Raw genomic sequence first — 26340 nt, 5'->3', positions numbered from 1 at the left:
GAAATTTTGAGTAAAGACGAAGAGGTAGTGTGCAAAGATCGTGACGATGTCCTCCAGAGATGGGAAGAATATATTAAAGAGCTATATGACACAAATAGCAAACCAGAAACTCTGGAACTTGAATTACACAACAGTGTAAGTGATGAAGAGAAAGGACTGACCATCGTAATGGAAGAAGTAAAGTCTGCCATTGCTGCAATGAAAAATGGCAAAGCAGTAGGTACAGATACAATACCGGGAGAAATACTAAAATGCTTGAACCACAATGTAATAAGAGAAATATTGAGGTTATGTAATAAAATATATGACAGTCTTGAATGGCCTGAGGACTTTTTAACAACAGTAATGATTCCATTACCGAAAAAACAAGGAACCGAGAAATGCAGCGAGCACAGGACAGTCGGCCTCATTTCACATGCAGCCAAAGTGATGTTAAGAATAATTAATAAAAGACTTGAAAAAGTAATAGAGGAGAATCTCGGCGAGGAGCAGTTTGGCTTTAGACAGAATACGGGCACCAGAGATGCAATAGGGCTCCTACGAATCTTGGGAGAAAGGTTTATTGAAAAAGGAAGAGACCTATATATGTGCTTCATCGATTTAGAAAAGGCATTTGACAATGTGGTTTGGGACAAGCTGGCGACTATTATGAGGGGAAAGAGAGTGGACTGGAAAACCGGAAGACTTATAAACTCATTATACCTTAATCAAAAAGTTTCAGTTAAAGTGAGAGGAGAAAGTACAAACTGGATCAGACTAGGGAAAGGAGTAAGACAAGGATGCTGTTTATCACCTACTCTTTTCAACCTGTGCTTGGAAAATATGATTGACCAATGCTCATTAGATGACAAAGGAGTAGAAATTGGAGGAAGAAGAGTAGGGTGCTTGAGATTTGCTGATGACATGGTCCTTCTAGCCACAGGGGAAAAAGAATTACAGGATTTGGTGGACACCATTGCAACTAACGGAAAAAAATATGGAATGAAAATTAACACAAATAAAACAAAAGTATTGGCAATAGGAGGAAATAAGGAAATAAAAATTGTGCTGAATGGAGAAACACTAGAACAGGTGCAAAATTTTAAGTATCTTGGAAGCAGGATAAACACCGACTGGAAGTGCACCACAGAAATTAAAACAAGGATAGCAATGGCAAAAGAGGCGTTTTATAAGAAAAGGAGAATCTTCTGCAGCATTCTGGAGAGAGAACTCAGAAAGAGACTCATAAAAGTCTTGTATGGAGTGTTCTTCTATATGGACTATGAGGAAAAAAGACAGAGAAAGGCTGGAGGCTTTTGAGATCTGGACATGGTGGAAGATGGAAAGAATAAATTGGATGGACAGAGTAAAAAATGAAGAGGTGCTGAGAAGAGTGGGAGAGAAAAGACAGTTACTAGATGTAATAAAGAGAAGAAAAAGAAATTGGATTGGGCATATATTAAGAAAGAATGACGGACTGATAAAAACAGTTTTAGAAGGTTATGTAGAAGGGAAAAGGAAGCGAGGAAGGAAGAGATTCCAGATACTGGATGACATGATGTACGGTACAACATACAGCAGCCTTAAGAAGGAAGCAATGGATCGCAGAAAATGGAGAGGCAAAGGACCTGCTAATATAGCAGATAACTGATGATGATGATATTTTAATGCTAGCTAACCACTTGCACGAGAGTCACTGATGATTCGCAGTCCCCAAATATTTGACATTTTCCTTTTTAATTAAGTAATATTTCCCACTAAAAATTATGGAGATTTTTTTTAAGCTTTCAGTTAGTTCTATAGAGATTGTTAAAACTGCTTTGCTGCCTAGCACCTCCAGACTTTGCCTTGCACTACCACATTTGTTAAACTTCCTGAAAGTATAGCAGAATTGCCAGCAAATGCCAAGCAAATTACTTTGAAAACTTTGTTTTTTCTTGCCAGTATTACTGCTGATATTTTATGTTCTGATAATTTTCCATTTGCCCCTGATTATAGTGTAAGAGAATTGGAGATGAACTATCCCATTGTGTTACATCTATATTTACATCAAGAAGTTTTGGAACACTTCATTTAACTTTCTTTTCTTCTTCATTATTTTTTTAAGAGCCCTCAGGTAAGGTACAACAAAAACTCTGGCATTGTAGAACAACTCCAAACTAAAACAGGATCTCTTCATTGTAATAGAATAGATAACAATCAACATAGCTGTCAGTACATTCTTCAAAGATGTAAGAAAGGAAACTCCTTTCCTTTTTCCTAGATATCTCGCTCATTTTTATTTTTCTGAGGAAAGAGAAGAAATCACTTATTCGCATAGTTAGGTGGCTGTGAATTTACTTTTTCTTTCAAAATTCAAGAATGTTTTTTTTTTTTTTTTAACTGTAGTTTAGTTCTAAATAATTATTTTTCTCATGTGTTGTTAGCTGGTGCAAAGACACCTCTCCCATTATCCTGTTAAATTTCCAAGTGACATATTAAGAAAATATTTATATAAATAAATTTTAAAAATCTCTAGCGCCTAACCAAATTTTGCTTATTTGATTTTTATAGCAATTTTGATAAGGATATATTAATTTACATCTGGCACGTCGTACACCTCCATAAGTGAGTGGTCGGTTCCCCATAGTGCCGCAGGCTTTCCTCAGTGGGAGGTCTAGGCAGGGCTGCGTTCAGCCTCGTGGAGCTACTCGACTGAGTAGTTGTGGCTCCAGGTGACGAAAACTGGCAATAGCCAGGAGAGCAAGGTGTCGACCCAAGGCCCCCCCCCCCCCCCCCCCCCTTCCCCTTCCACATCCGTACTACGTTTGACGGTGCCACTGTCAGAGGACGACATGCAGATGGAGTTTACTTTTATGTTTACATTTACATTCAATATTAATAGCAGGCATTCTGTTATAAGTAGTAACTACTTACTTGAGAACTAATTACTTTAAAATCAATAACATTAAAAATTAAAGAGAGACAAAGGCACAAATACTTCTTATCAATATAATTTTCTAATGCCACGAAGGTACGACCACAGTGTCTCGTTTGCAGTACTTTGGTCCTGTTTTATCTTTTGTTTAAAGTGTAATAAAAAAAGTAGTTAAAAATAGGTCGTCGGGTTACTTCAGTGGATTCTGTAATGAAAAGTGTTCGTGTGTCGTAACCCTTTGTGTACAGTTACTTGTCGGCATTTATTTTCGGTAATTAGGATACAGTCGTACGAAACACTCTCGGACTTCTCGCACCGTCAGTTCGGGGTAAAACGTCGAGCTTTCGACAGTATTCACAGTCGACTTCATCGGGAGCAACTGACTGTCAAAATTGCTGTCGTGGTGGTGTTATGCACCTCAAAGACAGTTTCCGATCGGCCAGTAGTTACGTCACGCTGTCGCAGGCGGAGTCGGTGTCGGCCCCGGTGGCGCCACCCTTCCCGCCGTAATGGAAACGTTCCGACGAATATCTCTGGCTCTTCTCTGCACCGAAAGCTCACTTCCGTGTTCTGCCGAGATTATATCTGCTGTCACAGATGGAGAGTTTCTCACACGTTGTTCTTATTTCTACAGCCTGTTTAATTAGAGAGTCCCAAAATGTGGAAGACAGGGAAAAAGCTTTTGTTTTTTCAAATAGTATTTTACGATCGTTTGCGGATCTGTGCTCGGCAATCGCAGAGTTCTCCAATTCTCTATTTTTAATATGCCACCGGTGTTCTGCAAAGTGGTCGGAAATGCTGCAGACAGACTAGCCGATGTAACTCCTTCTGCACTCAAACGCGATGTCGCGAAGCCTGGGAATCCTGAGACCGAGACTGTCCTAAACAGACTGTAGCGTCTGCTTTATCTTCTCGGGCAATCGGAAAAAGCGTCCGATGCCTCGTCTTCCCGGGACTCCTCCTATTTTGCCAGATGTAGTGCCGTGAAAGGGGAGGAATGCGTTTGGTGGCTCGTCACCTGAAAGTCTGGCATTTTTACGTTTCCTTTACTCCGAGAGCCCGACTCGATATCGCGTGACTCGTAGCCGTCCTTTCCGAACACGTGCTTCGAATGATTAATTTCGGAATAGAAGTGGTCCTTGTCGGAAACAGTTTTCGTTCTGTGTGTCGACATATGTAAAGCTGCTCTCTTCTCGACACAGACGGTGAAAACTCTGGGCACCGAGACTTAAATCCGTGTGCGTCGGCTCGCGGTACACTGTGTGGCCGAGGTGTCGATTTTCGTCGTACCGGAACATCTGAAAATGGCAGCCTTTCTTCTTTCTCAGTCTTGACGGTTTACAGGATATGTGGGTGTGGGTGGTTTCATTGAACATTTTGACGACTGTGCGATAAATTAGGCTCCTCTCTGTTCATCTTCACCGACACATTTACGGTCTGGCCACAGGGGTCGAAGCTCTCGAGCACTTCCGGGATCGTACGAAAAGCATTCACTCAGATATCCAGTTCACTATCGAGAAAGAGAAAGAAGAAACGCTACCGTTTTTAGATGTCCCGATACGAAGAAAGTCGGGTCGGAAGGACGCCTCGGCCACTCGGTGTACCGCAAGCTGACGCACGCCGATTTACATCTCACTGCCCAGAGTTTTCTCCGTCCGGTCCAGAAGAGGACAGCTTTAAAGACCCTAGTACACAAAGCAGAAACCTTTCCTGACGAGGACCACTTCCATTCCAAAATTAAGTATCTGAAGCACGAATTCTGAGATAACGGCCACGGGTCGCGTGATATCGAGTCGACGTTATCTGAGAAAAGAAAGTGTGAAAATGCTAAACGTTTGCGCGATGAGCCACCGTCGCCATTCCTTCCCTTTTGCACCACTACATCTGGGAAAATACGGAAAGTCCTGGGAAGGCCAGATATCGGATGTATTTTCCGACCTCCTGAGAAGATAAAGCAGATGTTACGTCGTGTTTAGGACAGTCTCGGGCTCAGGATTCCCGGGATCGGTCAGTCCGTCTGCGCCGTTTCCGACCACTGTGCAGAACGTCGGTGACAAATTAAAAATCGAGAACTGGAGAACTCTGCAGTTGCCGCACAGCCTCACAAACCGTCATAAAATAGTGTCGGAAGAAACAAATGTTTTGTCCCGGGCTTCCGTATACTGTGATTGTATAACTGAAGAGGCCATATAAATAAGAATATGTGAGAAAACCTTCAATTGTAACAGCGGATATAATCTTAGGGGACCGAAAGTGAGCTGTCGATGCAGAGAAGATATGAGATATTTGTTGCGATGTTCACACTACGGCAGGATCAGTTGTGCCACTGGCATCAACACTGGTACTGTCTCGGGCAGCACGTTGTAACTACCGAGCGATTGGAAGATGTCTTTGGGCTATATGTGGCCACCACAGCAGATATTTTGACAGTCAGTTGTTGTCAACGAAGAGGACGGTGGTTATCATCCGAAGGTCGAGGTTTTACTCTGAACTGGTGAAGCGAGCAGTCCGAGAATAATTTACACTGCAGTGCCGTCACGAAAGACTTCGTTCTTAATTAGGATATAGCTTGGCAGTGAATTAGTCTTAAAAATTATCATTTAAATTGTCTCTGCGTGCAACTTCAGCACTCTGCAAATAAGCGGGGTCTTTTTTTGTTAAATCAGAGTATGTTACAAATTAAACAATATTTTAAGCACACAGTAACTCAAATTTCAAAATTATTTGCTTCACACCTTACTAGACACTGTGTCCCTTCAGGAGAAATGTCATTACTGTTGACACGTGTGCACAAGCATGCACCCCCCCACCGCCGCATAGTTTTCTAGTGATAATTTCAGACACCACAATGCGCCAACTCTTTAATGGACTGGCGAGTGTATTAATATTAATCACTGATTTTATGTAGAACAAAATGTGACTCTCCATCTCAATACACGATCGTAAGTGCGAGTGACCGACTGACCGGAGAGAGCTTTCAGTCCGTGCAGTGGGTACACTGCCCATTTGGCCAATCCTCGACCGGTGCGGCAAGTGAGCGTCGTCATGGCAATGTCACAGTGGCACGTGGCTGGTGTCGACAGACTCGGTACCTGACGAAATACTGTCAGGGAAGGTGTGCACAGATTTATACTCGTGTAGTTCTAGCCATTTGGGTGCATACTGTGAATTAAATCACTGAAATAGATCACGCATTATCTGCTCGTCTAAAATAAATTCTGTAAGAGTATATAAGATATATTCACAATTTTTTACCTGCTCAGTTCCTGTAATTTGTTCCAGTGGAGAACTCACTTACATATATTTAGACTACACTTCATAATCTAATACAGTGCTGTTTACAAAAACACACATACAACCACAGTACTGTAATGCGTGACATTGTGGAATGAAACAAAAAGCATTTTCTGGACATACCGTCAGCCTAATTGTGACAAGGAAGGGTTGCATGCACTGGGCTAAAGCTGAACAGAAGCACAAGTTCACAACACTTTCAATCTTTATTTGTATTTCTGTGTTCAATGAGGTGTATCAAACCAATTCGTACAATGTCCCGAATAAGAATCCCACGCAAATTCCACACCTGTCAGACATCTCCACAAAATACGCAAGTGACGACGAGGTGTGTGTAGAATAGTATTGTACAGTCGGTAGTTTAATGTCTTGCTGAAGCCTCTTCCAGGGGCCTGGCAATTTTTACACACGTATATATGATGAATAGGAAATAGGGGGGTAGCAGTACAGAACATTTGAAATAAAATATCCTATACAACACGGGTCCAGTTATTATCAGAGAGAAGTTCCCATTTCGCATGTTAGTACTAATCTTGCTGTGGCTTTTTTGTTTTTAATATACTGTCATTTACATTAAGAGGTTGTGACGAGGTGTTCAAATTTACATAATTCAAGTTTTCAGCTGCGATCTGTTTGACCGATTCTACCTATCGTTTAAACACGGCACACGTATTAACAGATGTCGAGTTTTCTGTGTACAGATTTTATAACGGAATTACAGCTGACGAAATAAAAAACTGGATCCAAAAGTCCCGATTCCACTTCACTTGGAAACCACTGGCAGGGCTCAGTATGTGAAAGTTTGTACTGATCCTTTAAGTTGAGCACAACAGTAAATTTTTTAGGACACGAAGATCTCCGAATTCCCTCTCGCGCGTGTGAACGGCACCGAGGTTTTGTCGGACTCCATTTCGGGGCTTTCCTTCACTCGAGCAATGTCTTCATCCCTTTCCGGAGCCCATTTCGTACCATTTTGCCACTAAGCTTTGTGCTGTAGACTTTGCTGGAGGCTCGGATAAAACACCTCCAGTCTCAAGCTGCCTCCCGGCACAAACAGTTCCGTGAACATTTCCCACGAATTGTGCTCCGCGTAACACTCGGCAATGGATAAGTGCCGTTTTATTGCGAGGACCATTTCGCATCACATTCGACCGGTCACAAAACACATCTGCTCCTCTCACCGATTCGGACATAACGAGACGACAAAGTACTCCGGACGGAGCACACGGGAGACGCACGCACTCGGACGTGTGACGGCAGCCATGCGGTGCGTCTTAATTGAGGTTACCGGCATTTTCCGTGATGGGCTGTTCTCCTGTTCACTGACGGGCATCAGTTCTGTGTCAGTCTTATAAACATTTCCTGGGAATGTGTATTTACTTTTACACGCACCTATCAGCAGCACGCAACACTGCTCAAATGTCGTGCACTTCATACAATTTCATTTTCTGACACCTGGGAATTTCTGACGGGTGTAACTCACCAGCAAACTAATCAAATAACAAAGAGGGTGCTCCAAATTTGCAGGGCAGTCACGGAAATGAAACACACTGGCATGCGACACAGGTACAGCAGAGGAAACTGACAGACGGTGCTCACACACGTGCATTAGGGTTAATGTAAGCCAAAAGCTGTGAAATCTTTACACCTGGAAGGAAAAGCTGTGAAATCTGTACACGTGAAAGATGGAGTGGCTCTTCCTTTCTTTAGGCAGTCAGAGAAGGAAGCGATGCAGAGGTGATTTCTCCGAGGGAAGATTTAAAGCAGTACAATAAGCACAAGACACGTCACACACAAACACTACGTCAAACGAGACAGATAAGGCAAATTCGAGTAGTTTCACACTCCACAACTACGACAGTGCAAAGCGGAGCTTTCTGGTGCTAAGTGACCCCCGGCAGTCGGATCTACGAGCGACAACGGCTGCGGGTGCACGTTTTCACACGAGGGGCAGACGCACACAGACAGGCAGCCGGCTTCTCGCCCACTCACCCGACGTGTATCGCGACTGGTTCTGCTTACCTACAAGCCGAAACAAATTCTCTGTCAACTCAGAACAGTCAGGAAACGGCAAAATACACTCACAGCAACATTTCTAGAACTAAAAATTTATATGATCACACATTTGCACTTAATGCTAGGATGTTACAGAGAGAACTGTCCAAGTCTCTGACTGAGAAGAGTACACAATACTGCCGGCAGCCGACCACCTGCGTTCGGTCAAATTATTTCTACGACGAGTTAACGAATTGTTACACAGTAAACGTGCTGCCATTCACTTCTGTGAATATTTATTTCCAGATGCATTTTGACAAGCTTTTTATATTTTTAGTGAAAATTATCTGACGTGTTATATGCACTGGCACACAGTGTTTATGTACGAGAACTTCTCTATTCGCGACTCTGGCAGTCTGGAGCTCTTGCGTTAGAGGTTTTTGCTGACGCGCTCCTAGTAGAGGCCGAGGATTATCGGCACTGTCGGACATCCCGAAAGGTGTCTGGCGTTCGGTTGGACACTACTTCAATTTTCGTACGTCTTATTGCGGAAAGCGTTACCCTCCGTTCTTATGTTTTATACAAAAATAAAAATTGCCAGTAAACTGAATTGTGCACTGACCTTTATTTCAAAAACCACCAAATTTCACATTTATTCCAATGCTGATTCATCTCATTATGTTTGTTTCATTCTTTCAGTACAGAGCATTTAGTTCTTCCAATAAATATCATTAATTTCACGACTTTTGTGCATTGTCCAATTCCAGAGGGGTGGGTGGGGTTGGAGGGTGTTTATAGGACAACTGTGGATAAGTATATGATAAACCTGAGGGTGCACACAATTGAAATGGGTCTTAAGGTTACTTTCCAATATCACACGTCAGACCTCAAGTGCAAAACACATACTTGATAAGCGGCTAGTGAAAATTTTAATCAAATCACTTCTTAATTATTATTGTGAGGAAAATCACATTCAAATTTTTCTGTAGCAATAGTAGGCACAGAATTACTTTCGCATTGCATTTCGTGCCGAGTACACCCTGATCTACCCGTAATGTCGAGCGCCGTATTTTTTCGATTCTCTAGTCCATTTTGTGCGCCACTTTGGTGAATTCTTGTCAACTGTCGCCCTTAAAAGTCGACACCCACTCTCGTGGTCTCTTTCAGAAAAAGTGAACTGCTTTGAAAGGTTTCTGAATCATTTGTCTTGTGCCTTTATCGTAGGTTTGCGCTGCCAGCGACATTGTACCCGTTGTTCTCATCCGCAGTACGACATTATGGAAAACTTCCACCAGCAACCGATAGCACTGTTTATACTGTACTTATTCTACCTCAATATTTCTTTGACAGACTTTGTACCAATATAATAATGAAGAAAATTCTGAGATTCATTAAGTCACACAGTCAAGTTATTCTTGTGCTATTGAGAGAGTTGAAACATGATAAAATTTGTATAAAAATGTTGCTTTTCTAATAGTGTTAATTTTTCTTTGGGAGGGGGGGGGGTTGTGGGGGGGGGGGGGGGAGGAGGAGGGGGTGGCAGGGCAGGGAAGGGCAGCTGAAAACTTTATGCTGGACCAGCACTTTAGCCTGCAACCTCACCATTTGTTGGCAATACAATACTTGTACCGACTGAGCTATCCGAGCACAACTCGTGACTCACCCCTCACTGAGTTACTTCCAACACGACCTCGTCTCATACCTTACCAATTTCACAGAAGTTCTCCACCGTACCTCGACGGACGAGGATTTCTCAGAAAAAAGTATATGTGAATACATGGGTAACCAGTCTAGGGGACTGTTTCCAGAATAAATATTTCCCTCTGTAGCAGTGTCTGTGACATTTAGAAACATCTCGAGGCAATTGAAGCTTCGAAGATGGATTCAGTGTCGCGTCAAATTGGCTCAGTTCGTAATGGCGTATCCTGTGCAAGGCTTACTTTTTGGTTCGTGGCTCGGTCCGGCACACACATCTAACCTGCCAGTAGTTTGAGAATGTGCAGACTTCAGTACGGAGTGAATCATCCTGGAAACAGACCCCTAGGCTATCACTAAGCCGTCACTCCGTAATATCCCATCTCCCAGGAGTGCTTGTCCAGCAAGCTATCTGCGAGGCCTGCTGTGAATTTTGGAAGATAGGAGACAGAGGGGGGAGGGGGGGGGGCTGCACAGCTCATTAGGTAAGAGCACTGCCCAAAACACCCCCGTCAGTCCAAAAAGTTTCGAGACTAGTTTAATAAAAAATATGGAAAGTGATTTTATTGCCTCAAATTTTCTACATAGCCTCCCACACTTGAGTACAATGCACAGAACATTCGTACAATCGTATCGAAATGCCAGAAAAGTCGTTCTTCGGGACTTTTAGTTAGTGCATCACAGTGGTTCTAAATAACAATGAAAACAATCAATTATTGATAAAATTATTTAATTAGATGGATAAAAAATTTACTCGCCAAGTGGCAGCAGAAGACACGCATAAAAGACTGTTGTGATTGGCAAGCTTTTGGTGCCAGTGGCTCCTTGTCAGAACGGTTGAAGGGGAAGGAGGAAGAGTGAAGGAAAAGGACTGTATAGGTCTAGGAAAAGGGGAGATTTTGAGAAAGTTACCCCGAACCACGGGTTAGGGGAGACTTACCGTACGGGACAACAGTCAGTCTTTTCTTCTCATCCCGTACGGTAAGTCTCTCCTAACCCGCGGTTCTGGGTAACTTTCTCAAAATCTCCCCTTTTCCTAGACCTATCCTGTCTTTTTCCTTCATCCTTCTTCCTTCTAGCTTCCCCTTCAACCCTTCTGCCTGAAGGAGGAGTTACTGGCTCCAGAAGCTTGCCAATCACAACAGTCTTTTATGCGCGTGTCCTGCTGCCACTCGGTGAGTAGATTTTTCATCTATCTAATTAAATAATTTTATCGTGCTGGCTCTAATGTCAGTTATGTCGTAATAGTGTCGACCCTTTGTGCGAATTTCAGTACTTTCTCATTTTTTGGCAGGTTCGTATCGATAACGCAGTTTCTCGTCACCTGTGACGATTTTATTCAGAAATAATTGTCCACACTGTGCATTTCGATCACATCGCAGAAGGTGTCCGCACGTCGGCGTCTGCGTTCGAAAGTCGAGGTGTGCTCGTGACGGACTTTGCTCGCACACATTTTTCTTTTTCAAAACATTCTCAAACACTCCATTTAGAGAAGCTGCGACTCCCGACGTGACGACACCGGCGCACTACGGTCGCACGTCGACTACTCGACACCGGCCGCTCGCAAGTCGGTGGCCGAATGGACGTCTGTCGTTTGCGGTATCGAGCTGGCACTGCAGTTACTGTGCCGGTGCGACCGGTAAGCCGGGAACAAAATTGGCCTCGGAACTTCGCGGACAGACGGCGTAGGCCAGGTACCGAGTACGAGACCCCGTCTTAACCTGACGGGAAGTGTCGAAACGCTTCACCGAAGAGGGAAATTTTCACTACAGAACACCGAAAAGATTACGAACGACGGAGGACTGTAGAAAAATGATGATTACAAAGTGAATGAGAAAGGGGGAATTAGTAACGGTACACTAAAAACACAGAGTAGTCACACGTGCACATCGAACCACAAGGAACGTCGAGGGGTGAAAGAGAAAATCGTACGCAGATACTGAGGATCTGTTACAGGAGTGAATGTCGGAAAAAGACACAGAGAATTTTAAGAAAAATGTTAGCCAGCTGAAAGAATCAGTTGTCCTTACTCTTTTCGGTCTCCCTAACCCTGAGCCTGAGGTGGTCCCGCATGGTGGGCAGCACGGACGAAGCGTTGGAGGCGAGCTTCTTGAGTGCAGCCATCGTGTACACCCGGTCTGAGATCACCAGGTGTCTCTCCAGGATCTGCTTCACCTGCAAATACCGGCCAAAATAAATACAAACGGGTGGGAACACACCTCACTACATTTCACAGTGCTGCCACATTAGTTCTGTTTTTAGTACTACAATATTTTTAAAAAGGATAGTAATTCTGAATTTACTATAACTTTTTATATTCACATCTTTTGCGTTTTTATTGAAAGGCGTAAAAATTTGTTTGCAGTTGTTACATATTTGTACATTTTTGTGGTACGAGTTCTTACCAGGTAATTTATTTCTGATTAGTACTGTGTCTTAAGACACAAACGGAAAAACAAACAGAAAAAAATTCATTCTTTTAAAAAAGGTTGTTTGAAACCCGAAGTGTTGACTAAATTCTGTTGTCGTACTATCGAGCCCAGGGTCACACAAACGGTGTCGCAATCAGTTCCGACTTCTCGGCGAGTCGTCGGGTGACACCGACGGAGGCAGTCCACAAACGGAAAACGGCCACCGGCCGTCACGAGTGTACGGCAGACTCCCGGTACAATTTTTCGTACCGGCCGTACCGTGTCCACTCGAGACGTACGAGCTGGTGACTGTGTTCTGTCAGTTTGTGTCGAGCTTAAAGAAAGCTGTCAAATGCCGAAAGAAGGTGCCGTCAGTGCTAACGGTGAACTGGCGACAAAATTGTGTACGTCGAAACACTGCGTAAGGGGGTTTACGTAATGCGACAAAGTTTGGCGAGTTTCCGCCAGTTGTGCCAGACAGAATAACACTGGAATCGTCTGCAGATATGCGAAAACGCGAGTCTCGAAATATTTTCTAGTGCGAATTGTGTTGCCGGGCGTACGTGTCCCGGCACGCCACTCTCGTACTCCTGTCGTATTCCTTCGCAGTCGAAAGATTAAATGTCGTGACGTGCCGCGTGGGACACGGGTACACACCTGGTAGGTAAATTCCTTCATGAAGAGTTTGCGGTGCGCTGACGGGTCGCGGACCTCCATCTTTTTCCAGGCCAAATCTCGGGGGACAAAATATGTGAACTTGGTGTGCTTCTCGTCCAGCATCTTGTTGAAGTCTGACATCTCACCGAGGTGGTACGTCTTACTGAAATACAGTTATCAGTTTTTTAAGACAACCTTACACCAGCTACGAATAAGATTTTAATAGTATGTAAACATTTTTAAATGAAAGGCGAGACTACAAATATAGCTCAATGTTCACTTCTGTTGTTCTAACTATCACACAAGTGTGCTATTTCACCACAAAAACACAATTTTTTTTACCAGCAGTATGCACGTTATTGTAGTTCGATAACACGTGAGTTGATGCCAGAAGCTGTGTTTTTGGGATGAAATGCACACGTAATAGTTAAAGTAACAGTGATGAACTGCCTGTCGACTTCTGTCTCGGATTCTTCGGCTGACGACTGTCTGACGATTTTTCTGACTTTTCGTCAGTACGAGGGGCCGGCTTCGTCGAAGCTTCACCCTCCGTTGTCAGTGGTGGAGTGCAGTCGAGCTCGTGGACTGTAGGTACCCGTATGCCGACACCTGAGGACTTTACCGCAGTCATTTCCGGTGCGGTTCTCCTCTCGCTACCTGCAACGGTCATTCACTGCAGCACAAAATTCCGGGATCCGTTCTCCCTGAGGTTTTCTTCTTTCTTCTCGAGGCTATTCTCACGTTTGTGTATTTCTATAGCTTCGCCGAACGAGTGGGCACGACAGTTCTTCTCTACAGCCAGAACTTCTGTCTCGGCAGATTTCACCAAGTGGTCGGCCTCACACGGTTTCTCCGCCTGCCCCCCACGTAGTGCCGCTTACGTTCTCCGATCCCTGTGTCTAGCTATCGTCCCGTCTTTCTGACACAAAGTCATCTGCACGTGCACGGTATGCAGTATAGTCCCGACATTGCGAGTAGGCCCTTTCTCTCCTGAGACTCTCTTCAATTTTCTGCGTCAGTTTATAAATAGTCTTTACGCCGTGTTTGTGCAAAACGCGATCGATGTCACTCGGGGAACGTACGGCACAGAGGCAGTACGCGACATTCCTTTTTCCGAGTGTTTGACTCTGTTACACTTCTTATACGACTAGTGGAGTACTCATTGCTCCTTATGTCGCATCTCGTGTCCGAGGTGCTACGACTGGACGGTCGGTCGACACTGGGGGCGTAAGCGGAACTGCGGGTTGGGGCAGGTGGAGAAACTGCGTGAGGGCGACCACTCGGTGAAATTTGCAGATGAAAGTTCTTGCTGTAGAGAAGAATTATCACGCATGTCTATTTAGCGAAGCTATAGAAATACGCAAACGTGAGAAAAGCTTTGACGAGAAAGAAGAAAGCCTCGAGGTGGACGGATCTCGAATTCCTGTGCTGTAGCGAACGACCACTGCAGACAGTGAGAGGAGAACCGCACCGGAAATGACTGCGGAAAAGCCCTCGGACGTGCGTGAGAGGTACGTACAGTTGCGACGGCGAACTCGACTCCGGTCCACCGCCGGCAACGGAGGGTGAAGCTTCGACGGTGTCGGCCACTCGTATCGGCAAAATATCAGAAAAATCGTCAGACTGAAGAACCCGAGGCAGGCAGTTTGCCAACAAGTGGCCGAGAAAGACTTAACAATTTTGTAAAGTAACAATACTTAAAATAATAGGTATCTTGCCACATTTAATATGGTGGAAAACGAGATGACAAGAGTAGGATACTATTCCAGATGATAAAAAAAAACATGGTAGTCTATGTGGATTTCGTAGTCACAGCTGGTGAAGAACATTAATCCATTTTCACATCTCTCATCTGTTTCCATTGTCTCTGAAATTTTGAGTTTCTCTTGTCAACAGAATGCCTCACATATATGGAAAGTACCCAATTAATTGAGCGTTTCTTATCTGAAGATTTGAACGGAGTGCACTGAAATGATAATTGACACACATAGAAGTACAGTTAATTTATGCTGTTGATAAAAATATTTGTGTGGGGAAACATGCAAACCTCAGTTAGTGATACAGCAAAGGAAACACTTATGGGAAACAGTGGACAAGATGATCTGGTTTGGAAAGGAATGTGCAGATGCCCTGGAAAGGAGGAAGGAAGCTAGGAGCAAGTGGCGTTAGGGGACAAATCTGGCACAGGACACAGTACAATTTGAGGAGGTCCGAAAGTCTACATGAGCAACTCTGAGAAGAGCAAAGAGGAAGTATACAAGGTGTTACAAAAAGGTACGGCCAAACTTTCAGGAAACATTCCTCACACACAAAGAAAGAATATATGTTATGTGGACATGTGTCCGGAAACGCTTACTTTCCATGTTAGAGCTCATTTTATTACTTCTCTTCAAATCACATTAATCGTGGAATGGAAACACACAGCAACAGAGCGTACCAGCGTGACTTCGAACACTTTGTTACAGGAAATGTTCAAAATGTCCTCCGTTAGCGAGGATACGTGCATTCACCCTCTGTCGCACGGAATCCCTGATGCACTGATGCAGCCCTGGAAAATTGCGTATTGTATCACAGCTGTCCACAATACGAGCACGAAGAGTCTCTACATTTGGTACCGGGGTTGCATAGACAAGAGTTTTCAAATGCCCCCATAAGTGAAAGTCAAGAGGGTTGAGGTCAGGAGAGCGTGGAGGCCACGGAATTGGTCCGCCTCTACCAATCCGTCGGTCACCGAATCTGTTGTCAAGAAGCGTACGAACACTTCGACTGAAATGTGCAGGAGCTCCATCGTGCACGAACCACATGTTGTGTCGTACTTGTAAAGGCACATGTTCTAGCAGCACAGGTAGAGTATCCCGTATGAAATCATGATAACGTGTTCCATTGAGCGTAGGTGGACGAAATTAAAATGAGCTCTAACATTGAAATTAAGCATTTCCGGACACATGTCCACATAACATCTTTTCTTTATTTGTGTGTGAGGAATGTTTCCTGAAAGTTTGGCCGTACCTTTTTGTAACACCCTGTATAAGGTATATCATCATTGCAGCAGAAACAGATTTCAGAGGACAAAAGACTGCGGAAATGTTTCTGAAGATGATGAACCTCTGCAAAGGGCACCAGGCTGAGCAGAAACTTGTTAAAGATTCCCACGATAAGATCCCGACAAATGATAGCGATATAGCTGAGAGGTGGAAAGAGTACTTTCGACAGCTGCTAAATTGTGATGAACCCGAACTGCAGTTTGATTTCCAGTACCCAATTACTGGGGAGAATAAGAGTCCAGGTGAAGATGGAATCTGGAATGATTCTGGCAGGAAGAGAGAAACTTGCAGAAAGAATACACTGACCGATACAGGCAATACGGATCAGCTCAGCTGTTTAAGGGAGTCTGGCTCGGCAGAGAAACTCGTCAATTTGATAAAGACCTGTCTGAGTGAAACACGTGCAAATGTGAAGATGGGAAATCGCATAACTGAGGAATTTGAAATTGTGACGGGACTCGGACAAAGAGACGATTCGCCTGCTATCCCGTTCAACTTTGCACTCACGAAGATCGTACGTGAGACCTTCCGAGAGAACGAAGGGATCGAAATCGAAGGAAAGAGACTGGCACACTTAGCCTATGCAGACGACATCTGTTTACTCTCTAGGTCTGAAGAGGAGTTAGAGCAAATGACCAGAGCACTAACGGAGGCTGATAGCAAATTTGGGCTAAATGTAAACAAAGCCGAGACAGAGTACCTCGTGATGTAGCCTGATCAAAGTCAGACTGCTGGTCGTCTACAAGTGGGACACCAGTCCTACAAAAGAGTGCACCAATTTAAATACCTAGGGGCACGTTCTGTCTGGCTGTGAGACACGAAGCATCCAGAAACAGGACTTCCGTAAGCTCCTAGTTTTTGAGAGAAAAGTGGTTCGGAAGATCTTCGGTCCAGTTCTGGACGAAGACACGGGGGAATGGAGGATAAGACACGACCGAGAGCTCGAGGAACTCTACCGGCAGCTGAACGTAGCGGGAACTGTCAGAGCCTATCAAATGCAGTAGGCCGGCCGTGTGGCCCGGATGGAAGATCACAGACGGCCTCGGAAGCTCCCGGATTTCACAGCTGCGGGAAAGAGACCCCAAAGGGAGACCCGAAAATCGTCGGAGGGATGGCCTCCGTGAAGATTTAAACCGAGCATAAATAGATATGGACGGATGGCGGACAGCAGTAATGGACAGAATACAATGGAGGAGGAAACTTGTAGCAGCTTTTTTATGTCTACAAGATTTATGAGTAATTAAGAATTAACTGACTATATGTGACTTTGTGCAGAATGAATAAGACTCATAACAACTTGTGTAGAAACACTATTCTGAAACCAAAAAATCCATATAGTTTCATTTGAAGAAACAAATTTGATATTGTATCTCTGTGGTTAAAGAATGTTACTGCAATTCAATGTTATCTGTTTCATGAGGTCATAGAGAGAGAGAGTGTGAGTGAGTGAGTGTGTGTGTGTGTGTGTGTGTGTGTGTGTGTGTGTGTGTGTGTGTGTATGTGTGTGTGCACGCACACGCACATGCGCACGCGCAAGTAAAGATACATATTAAAAAGGAAGTGGTAGACCGTGCAGCCTAATCGACCAAACAACCTTTGATTCTGCACCAAATGATTTACTGTGTATGTTCAAAAACAACAAAGGTTACAATTCTTGCAATAAATCACTGATTAACATCTAATAACATTGCACATAAATGGTATGCTGCTATTCGTGTATTTTTTCCAAGATATTCATTATTCTCCTTGCAACATGACACCTTTCTAATGTTTAGAAAGGATTTTGCAGAAGGAACTTTGTAAGCTTCACTGTGTGGAGAGTCAGGACCATACTAGGCAGTACATTGGCTAATTTTCATCCTACATATTGGATCCTTCTTACAAAGTACTCTCCTCTGGCTGCTGATGGAAAATTTTTCTTCATTTTCAATACTGTACTGAAGCATACGAGATATATGTGAGGTGTAGTCTTTTAACGAGAAGTACTACATTTCAAATATACAGGTTTATTACGTCAGCAACCGGGTTTCGGAAACGGGCCACGGCACGATTCCTTATATTTAGTACCGCAGACAATTCTTACACCTCTTACCGAGATTCGCTACGGTTGTCACTCCCCAAATTTCTATTCTTCACTAAGTCGAGAAATGCTACGCCGTACTATGCTTTTACCGTCTCACTAGCTACTTACTTCAGCATCGGGTCCGTCCGGAGCTTCTCCTTGACTGTCGTGTACGGGACACCCAGTATCTTGTTGATGATGTGCACCATACCGTTGGTGGCGGCTATGTTGGGCTGAACGATGGTGGCGTTGACACCGCCGCCCTCGACGGTGACCGTCTTGTTCCCCGCCGGGCCGTGCACGACGTTGAAGTAGAGGTTCTTACGGTCGGCCATCGTCGGAACCTGGAACAGCTGGGGTGAAGTGCCTGACCTCCGCCCTCTACTCTTACGACACCCAGACACCGACCTACACGGTACGTGCAGCGGAAGATGCCGGGAACGTCGGCCAGCTCGTGCCTCCGCCGCCGCGACCGTCCGCAGTATCGCGTCTCCCGTCACCGTACTCGGCAGCGCCTGCGGTGCCGCCGTGACGGGTGCGGAAGCATCAGTATCGCGGCGTCCCGTATACTGTTGGGTCTGTCGAGTGGGTACGTTTCCGCAATCCTGCGGCATTACTTCTACTGCCGAAGCTGCGGCCCGGTGGCGTACCTTTTCCCCTGTAACTCGGACTGTCTGTAGTGCCGACGGGTGACGTTTCTGGACCCGAGTTCGTATCCTCAATTTGTCGAGACACCTCTACTGCCCCTCGAAGTTTGTTACTGTATTTCTGGTACACCTTGTACAGTAATGACATTTAGTGAGTATTACAGTCACAAAGCTTTTGCAAGTGATGCAGTATTCTCACTGAATTTTTATTGGAGAGAGGGGAAATCAAAAATGGGATGGTATCCAGCCAGATTTTGACTAAAATATCAGCCTACTGCGAAGATTTGTAGCCACTTCTCAAAATAATCAAATTGCACTTTGTGAGCAACCAGGTAGTCAAAATGTGTGTCTACAAGGTATAATGAAAATGATTTATACTGAACTGGATAAACGAGAATAACTTGCAAAACAACATCACTGCTATCACCAAATAAATCGTATCTTCAAAGATAAATGTCAGGGACGTGAAAACAAGTGACAAATGTATAAATTTTACTAACTTTACACTGACCATTCAACTGAGTAAAATTGTCCAGACAACTGTAGGTCATCTTACACTGTCTTTCAGCTGCAGTCACAAAATGACACCCGATGTACGACAAATGCACAGAATTTGAAACCCTGTTACAAATTTATTTGAATTTTTAACAGTCAATTGCAAAGTACTAGGAATTTTTGATAGGGTAAGTTAATCATTTCTTCGAGGATCTTAACTTCACGGAGATGTCAGAAGCAGAAATTTGTGAATTAGTGGGAGGCGGTGGCCGGGGGCTGGGAGGAGCGATATATGTAAGAAAATGAGATTATTTAACAATTTATTTCTGTTTTCTATTTTATCAGCCTTTTGGATCACTGTTATGATCGGTATACCTGTTAGAAGAAAAGTTCATTCAAAAATTGAAATATGTTGCCTTAAGATCAGAATTTTTAATCCCATTGTTCCAGACGTGTCAACTACTTAACTGCAATCCTGTTTTTGTTGCGCAAACTTACTATCTTCACAAACCAATTTCATTACAGTATTTCTACAGTCGAGCTTCACTCGGTACTAGTAAAACGGGCTGTAGATAAGGTTTTAAAATTTGGCTAGTTGTGACGTTTCATCTTAAACTATTACCTCTGGCTAGTTCGACGAGTAACTGCGCTCGTTAACGTAACGGGGTGCAGCTGCTGCGAGTCGCATTAAATGCACTTCACATCTGTGGACTCGTCACCGACTGTCTGCCATTTTACGGCCCCAGTCCCTCGGTGGTGCATTTCTGACAGGTACTCGGGTAGTGAAGTCTGCTCTTATTGTCGGCGTGATCTACTAGCTATAGATGCAGAGAGATGATGAAGAGGTGTTGTGAAGAGGAATTAAAAATGTCTGAAAATGAGCTTACTAACTGATACAGCAAAAGCATTGCCGAGACCTGTAAATGAAAACGTAGCCGAGTTCGACGACGGTTTGAAGAAATTATATTAAAAATGCAGTGACGTCTGATGAAACGAGAATTGACAATTTCTCACCAAATACGTTCTGCAATTTTCAACCGACTGCACAAACTCCTCGGTGAAGTGTACGGCCGAATGTAAGTTGCACTCCGTTCGTTCGTTACGATAATTTCCGATTCGAGCAAGTAGACACACACGTACGAGTGAAGTGCACGGCAGGTGACGGAACAGAACGAGCTCTCGCTCTGCACTCGACACTGAGGCACAGTTGTTTTCTCATTCAAATGGACAGAAGGAAGGAACACGAGAAACCACCTGTGCTACTGCACGGACCTGAACCGCCACAGTCCGCACAGTGGGAGATTAGTTCTAGAAAGGGAAGGTTACGAGAAACGTCCCGTCGGTGTCGACTGTGGAGCCACTCGAGATTGAGCGGTAGCTCGTTCGGACTGACCTCGTTACCGAAAGAAACTGTGCCACCGCCCACTCGGGGGAACCGCAGAAGGTGCAAACTGGGAAGTTCAGACGGTGCGCTTCGGAAAACTCGCACCGTTCCGAACACGGAGAAATGTCCGAACGAAACTTTTAGGTGACGGTACGAAGTCACCTTCACAAATAACGAGGAATTATTTGCACACAAAATCCGGTGCCATTACGACAGACACGAACGAGCAGTCGTCCCGACTCTTCTTATTAGACGGCGGAAGTACGAACTGGCCGGGTGCTCCCGTGTAACGCGGAGAGGTGAGAACTGAGAAAAGCCACGTACGTCCCATTCTACAGAACAAATTCAAAAAAAGTAGCTAAGATAAAAGAGGTAGGAAAAAAAGTAGTTAAGTAAAGAGAAGTAGCAACAAACACACAGTATTAAAGTTCCAAAAATCGAAACATACCTGTCGGATCTACATGCATTCGGCAAGTCACAGGTGCAGCATGGAATGTAGGCAGTTTGTTCCAAAAGGCAACAACAGTGATGTGAAACAGAAAGAAAGTTATGCAATTTACTACGTCAGGCAACATCTACACGTCAAGTCGACAGAAGAAACAGTACACACAGCAGCCGCTACAGTTAGCGTCTACGACACGGCACAGGCCTCCGGCCCGGACGTCGACCGGCACAGTCGTGCGAACGAACCGGGAGACAGTATCCCGTCGTGTGCGGATGTCGTTCCCTGACCGGGAGCGAGTTTCGGTCCCTTTAATGCGGACACATTTAAATTAATTGCATTGGACGTCATTTACTTTCACGGTCGATACTGAAACTTAATTCGTCTTTCTGCTACTAGTGCCAGATGCGAATCCTCCAAAAATGAATTCAATTGTACCGTGTCTCGACACAAAGAGGCAGCCTTTCGGACCTACGAGGCACTCGGAGGCTGTACCGATTCACTGCCCGTGGCAGTGGAGGCGTGGACCACTTTCTCGCACCACGACCCACTGTGAGTCTACTGCGTGCCTAACGGTACGAAGCGTGGTCGAGTTTTATCACCTCGAAAAAATTGTTATGTAACTAACTGATTTCTTGTTTGTTTGCAGGAACGGGAAATTCTGGTGTCCTAGAAAAGCCAAACTGCAACAGTGGGGCCTACATAAAAATGAAAATGGCTCCCCCAGCATCACACTACGGTGTGGCACGTGCCCGGGTGCTGACGCAAACCTGCAAATAAACATAAAACTAGTTACTTAATGATAATTTCGGGAGGTGATAATTAAAACTGTATGACTATTCCCCGTAAATAGATTGAGGCTACTAACTTTTACACGCACAGTACCTTTTGTTGCTTTGTAGATATCGGTTATCTGATCGGATCGTCAGATAACGACTGGTGTGTGTGTGTACTGTGTTACTGTGTTAATCCAGTCTTACTATTGAAGACTGTCAAGTCCTACTATTTTGAAGTTCAAATGGCACAGTTCACTTTTAAAAAATAAATTTGATGTTAAAATGGACTGTAGAAACATACTGGGCACTTTTTGATGAGCCCTTAATGAGTATGTGCCAATGTGCAAAATTGTCAATATCTTTAACTCAAAAAGATAATTCACGTGAAATTTAGGTTCCTCAAATATGCAAAAAAAGTATGTCTTTATTTTTCCATCTTTACCAGTACCGTACCATTAGTTTGGATGTGGTCTATTCTTATACTGTCTCTGCAGAGAGAGTAGAGACTCTGTGGTTCTGGAAGCTAGGAGCAGTGTGGTCCATTCCTTCTAGACCTCAGCCACATGACCTCATCTCCCCACTCCCATCCCTCCATTCTCCACCCCCGTCCCTCCGCCTGTCGGTACTGTCCGGGCCGGTGCCTCTCCGCATGCCATTCCCGTACATTCACCATTCTAGGTACATTTCATTAACATTCCAACCACCACCACATTAAAAATCGAAACATAGCTTTGAGCAGCCACAATGAGTTTAGTTTGTAGTAGACATTTCTGTAATTCTTTTATTAAAGGTAAACATTTACTTCAAAACTACATAAAGATAGATGCAAACACTGTACTTCCTAGAATAACACAGAGAATACAGTCTGAGACAATTACACTTCCTTTTTGCCTTTAGAAAACTACTTCGACATCCACCCCCACCCCCCCGCACTGGGCAGAGACTTGTCCTCGACACCAATATCCGAGTCACCAGTCGAGGCGATGTGTCGAGCCTTACAGAAAAACACTACCGAGCAATTTCCCTCTGACTAGCTTCTCTGTTGTGCTTATAATATATTTACCGAAAGTCATCCTTCAAAAAGAGCTGTCACGTTTGTTTTAAAGGAGAAAAGAATCTCCTTATGTGATTGTGCCAGAGGAGGTAGCCCCGACAGTGTGAATTGTGAAATTTTACAATCGTCTGAACCAAACTAAGGAAATACTCAGACAGTGACTGAAAATACTGGGTAGAAAATGGATAATGATGTAAGTAAAGAAAACTACTTGACACACACACACACACACACACACACACACACACACAGTGTCAAGCAGTACACAATGTGTGGAATCAGCTTAGCGCTGTGCTCAGCTACTGACGTAGTTTTCTTTTCCGGGGCATTCACGAGCTGCAGCTGCATTCCCGCAGAGCTTCGGCTCTACCCTCCAAACAGTGTAGGCAACGAAATCTGGATTAAAAGCTAATTTAAGGAAGCTGTTAAACTGATATCAGGTACAGGAGTTCGTGCATTTCACGGTGTAAATCATAAAATTGTCCTGGGGGAGACAAAAATGGTATGGCATTAAAGGCATTGTATTTGCTTAGAGGAAGCCACACAGCATCACATTAGCAAATGACACAACAGGAAAAAGACTGAATTTGAAGTGGGGAAATATTAAATAAAGTGTCCTGCAGGGTCCTGCAAGGTACAATGCTACACCTCCTCCTGTTCTTCCCCTATATAAGTGATTTACCTGACACAATGCAGGAATCTTCTAAAATTCTGACGTTTCCTGATGACACAAGTACACTGGCTCTCGTGCGACAGTACCACGGTGCGATATTCGGACGGGACTGTGCTCGCCCACACGTGGCACGGTCGTCTACGGACCGTCTGCGCGGCGTCGAGGTACTCCCGCAGTGGGCAAAATCCCTGGACCTGTTCCCGAAGGTTCACGCACGGGATCGTCTCGGACGTCAACACTGTTCCGGTGCCGATATCTGGGATACTACGGCACCCTCCCCCGTGAAATTGGCGTTTGCACCCACAACGGAGGGGGGGGGGGGGGAATGTCGTACCGACAGGTGGGCTCGTACTGGCTAGTTCTTCGCAAATTTGACTCGATTTTGTAATTGCTGAAATAACACAATGTACCGCCTCGACCCACGAAGTTTCGTTCAGTTTTCTTCTCCCCTTCCGTTTGCTTCACTTTTTTGTCAGGCAGTGCAGACTGGTGGAGGGTGCACGAGAAAAACAGGACAAGGCATCTACTGGGAACAGAAATCGACTGAAACTCCAAATTTGAAATTTCTAACCGTGCAGCCCGTTAGTGAACCGAGGGGGCACTGGCACGTTAACCCGAAAGCTCAGTTCTGCCCGCTTCGCATTCTGAAACAGCTCTCGCCGGGACTGCCGGCACACGTTTTCTCGGCACTGTCGTATGGCACATCTTATGACTCGGTGCAGCAGTGTTAAATTTTTGCAGTGTACCAATATAAGACGGTAGAACTTCAGAGAACTTAATTACAGTGATTCTGTCACACCAACTGAAACATTCGGTATACTGTCTGCTGTAGAAATTTAAAACACCTTAATGTTCTCAGAACTCATTTTATCAAAATTCTAATCTCTCACCTTGACATCTCGTGCTGATAGGATACGTATGTAACATCTTAAGCTACGTAGATGACAAAATTCTAAAGGGTGTTTATAAATGAACATCAGGGTTTTAACACTTTATAATATTTATTATATTAAACTTACAGTTATATATGATATGTCAAATGAAAGAGCAACTCAGACAGTTTTACCAAGAACCTTGTAAATGTTCAATGTGAGCACCATTGATCACGTGGCACACATCAAGTCTATACCCGAGTTCTTCCCAAATGCTGATAAGTGTGTCTTCAGTGATTGTAGCAACAGCTGTTTCAATCCGGTTTCTTAATTTAGGGAGGTCTGCTGTTAGCAGAGGCACGTACACACGATTCTCGATGAAGCCCCAAAGGAAAAAATCGCGCGGCGTTAGGTCGGGTAAATGTGGAGTCCGTGCAAAGCGAGCCCTGTCATTGGACACCTTGCGGTCTATCCGATGCTCGGGTACAGTGAAGTCTAGCAGATCGTGGCAGAAACACTGCGCACTGCGCACACACACTGCTGCCAAACGTAACTGTTTGACTTGCTCTTTGATTTGACATATCATTTATAACTGTAAGTTTAATGTAATAAATATTATAAATCAATAAAAGCCCAATATTCATTTATAAACACCTTTGTATAACAGCAACATTGACACTGACAGTGGCTGCCTATTTCCGTGTAACCCATCAGAACTGTGTGTCACAATAGTGTGAGGTAGATTTCGTGTACTACTTATTGTTAACAACCACATATAGCTGCCAAAACAAATTCTTAAGTTTCCAAGTAGCTCTAAGTGTGTGCTTTACCAACTTTTTCCACTTTCCAAATCGCCAAAAAAATAATAATAATGTTGTATAGTGTGGGTTCTGAAGTCGTAATATTTCTATGTGTGACTAAAGGATTTGACTTACTCATTCGTCAGTAACCGATTTTAAATTTCATATTGTGTCCATCCCCAGACAAAGTCATACCGTTCACAAATGCTGGTGTTCGGTCACTCCTGATACGACTGTTGGCTGTATTTCTGTGTGTTGCTTTAGGAAGTACAGCTTTATCATTCACCACACTCACTACAATTATCCATTCATAAAAATGCTTATAACATGTGACAAAATTACAGTTTCTCTACATTACATTACATAAGAGTAATTTCATACTTCAAGTAACAACTAAGTCAGCAGTACAACAATTTCTAATTTTTTTGCAAATGTGAGCATATTCTTTGGATTTCTAATTGACAGATATAAATATTATTCAAACCTGAGTACATTTTACATTACTTTTTTTTACTTAGGTGTCAAAAATATTACAAATAATGTAGCATATTAATGTCATTCTACCACTGCACCAAAAGTGAAGAATTTTAGAGATACATAAGTTCTTTTCAAACTCACTTCACCCGGGTAGTCAGAATGGAAAATAATTAAACGCGCCAAGTCGAGCAGCTCCTATTTAAGCGCCAAGCTGCGCTACACTAATGCAGTGGAGCACAGATATTGTGGAAACAGTTTATTGCTATTGTATGCAGAAAGCGGATTTGAGTCGGTCTTTACAAGTCGGGACATAAAGGTGAGAGGTAGCTTTTAAGAAATGTAGAGGAAAAGTAGGTCATCTTAATTAGCACGTGTGAAATACGGGAAGGGTAGGTACGAGGTATGTGAAATAAACAGAAGATAGTATACATACCTGCACGAAACAATCCTTCTGAAAATTAAAGTTATGAAAAGTTTACTGTTAAGAATCAATGGTGAAATATATCTGGAGAACAGGAAATACATGGTAATAGAAAAAATAATCCCTTTTTGTTTTTTAAAAAACAATTTGCTAAAACAGCTCCAATATCATTCCAGGCAAAAGTGATGTGATCTCGTGTGTGTCTTTCAGTGTATCGTAGAACACTCCCCCAGACCCGGTCGAGT

At 43.8% G+C, this 26340-nt stretch overlaps 1 protein-coding gene across 8 annotated transcripts in view; it reads right to left on the bottom strand.

The window, feature by feature from the left end:
* LOC126109689 (fasciclin-1) overlaps window positions 1-26340 on the bottom strand; it is a 670295-nt gene that overhangs the window by 20433 nt on the left and 623522 nt on the right. For 3 of the 8 annotated variants that reach the window (XM_049914739.1, XM_049914738.1, XM_049914740.1), the window contains exons 8-12: window positions 26108-26125; window positions 18184-18398; window positions 12949-13111; window positions 11911-12055; window positions 8183-8212 (exon numbers count right to left, since the gene is read on the bottom strand). In XM_049914739.1, coding sequence (XP_049770696.1) covers window positions 8183-8212; window positions 11911-12055; window positions 12949-13111; window positions 18184-18398; window positions 26108-26125 — 571 coding nt within the window. Of the gene's footprint in view, window positions 1-8182; window positions 8213-11910; window positions 12056-12948; window positions 13112-18183; window positions 18408-26107; window positions 26126-26340 lie in introns of all 8 variants that reach the window. The other 5 variants (XM_049914743.1, XM_049914741.1, XM_049914742.1 and 2 more) reach the window with 5 other exon arrangements.

Source organism: Schistocerca cancellata, chromosome 12 (genome assembly GCF_023864275.1).
Source record: "Schistocerca cancellata isolate TAMUIC-IGC-003103 chromosome 12, iqSchCanc2.1, whole genome shotgun sequence".
Taxonomy (NCBI): Eukaryota; Metazoa; Arthropoda; class Insecta; order Orthoptera; family Acrididae; genus Schistocerca; species Schistocerca cancellata.
The sequence above is the reverse complement of the archived record's forward strand: the minus strand, read 5'-3'. Positions and strand labels throughout refer to the sequence as shown.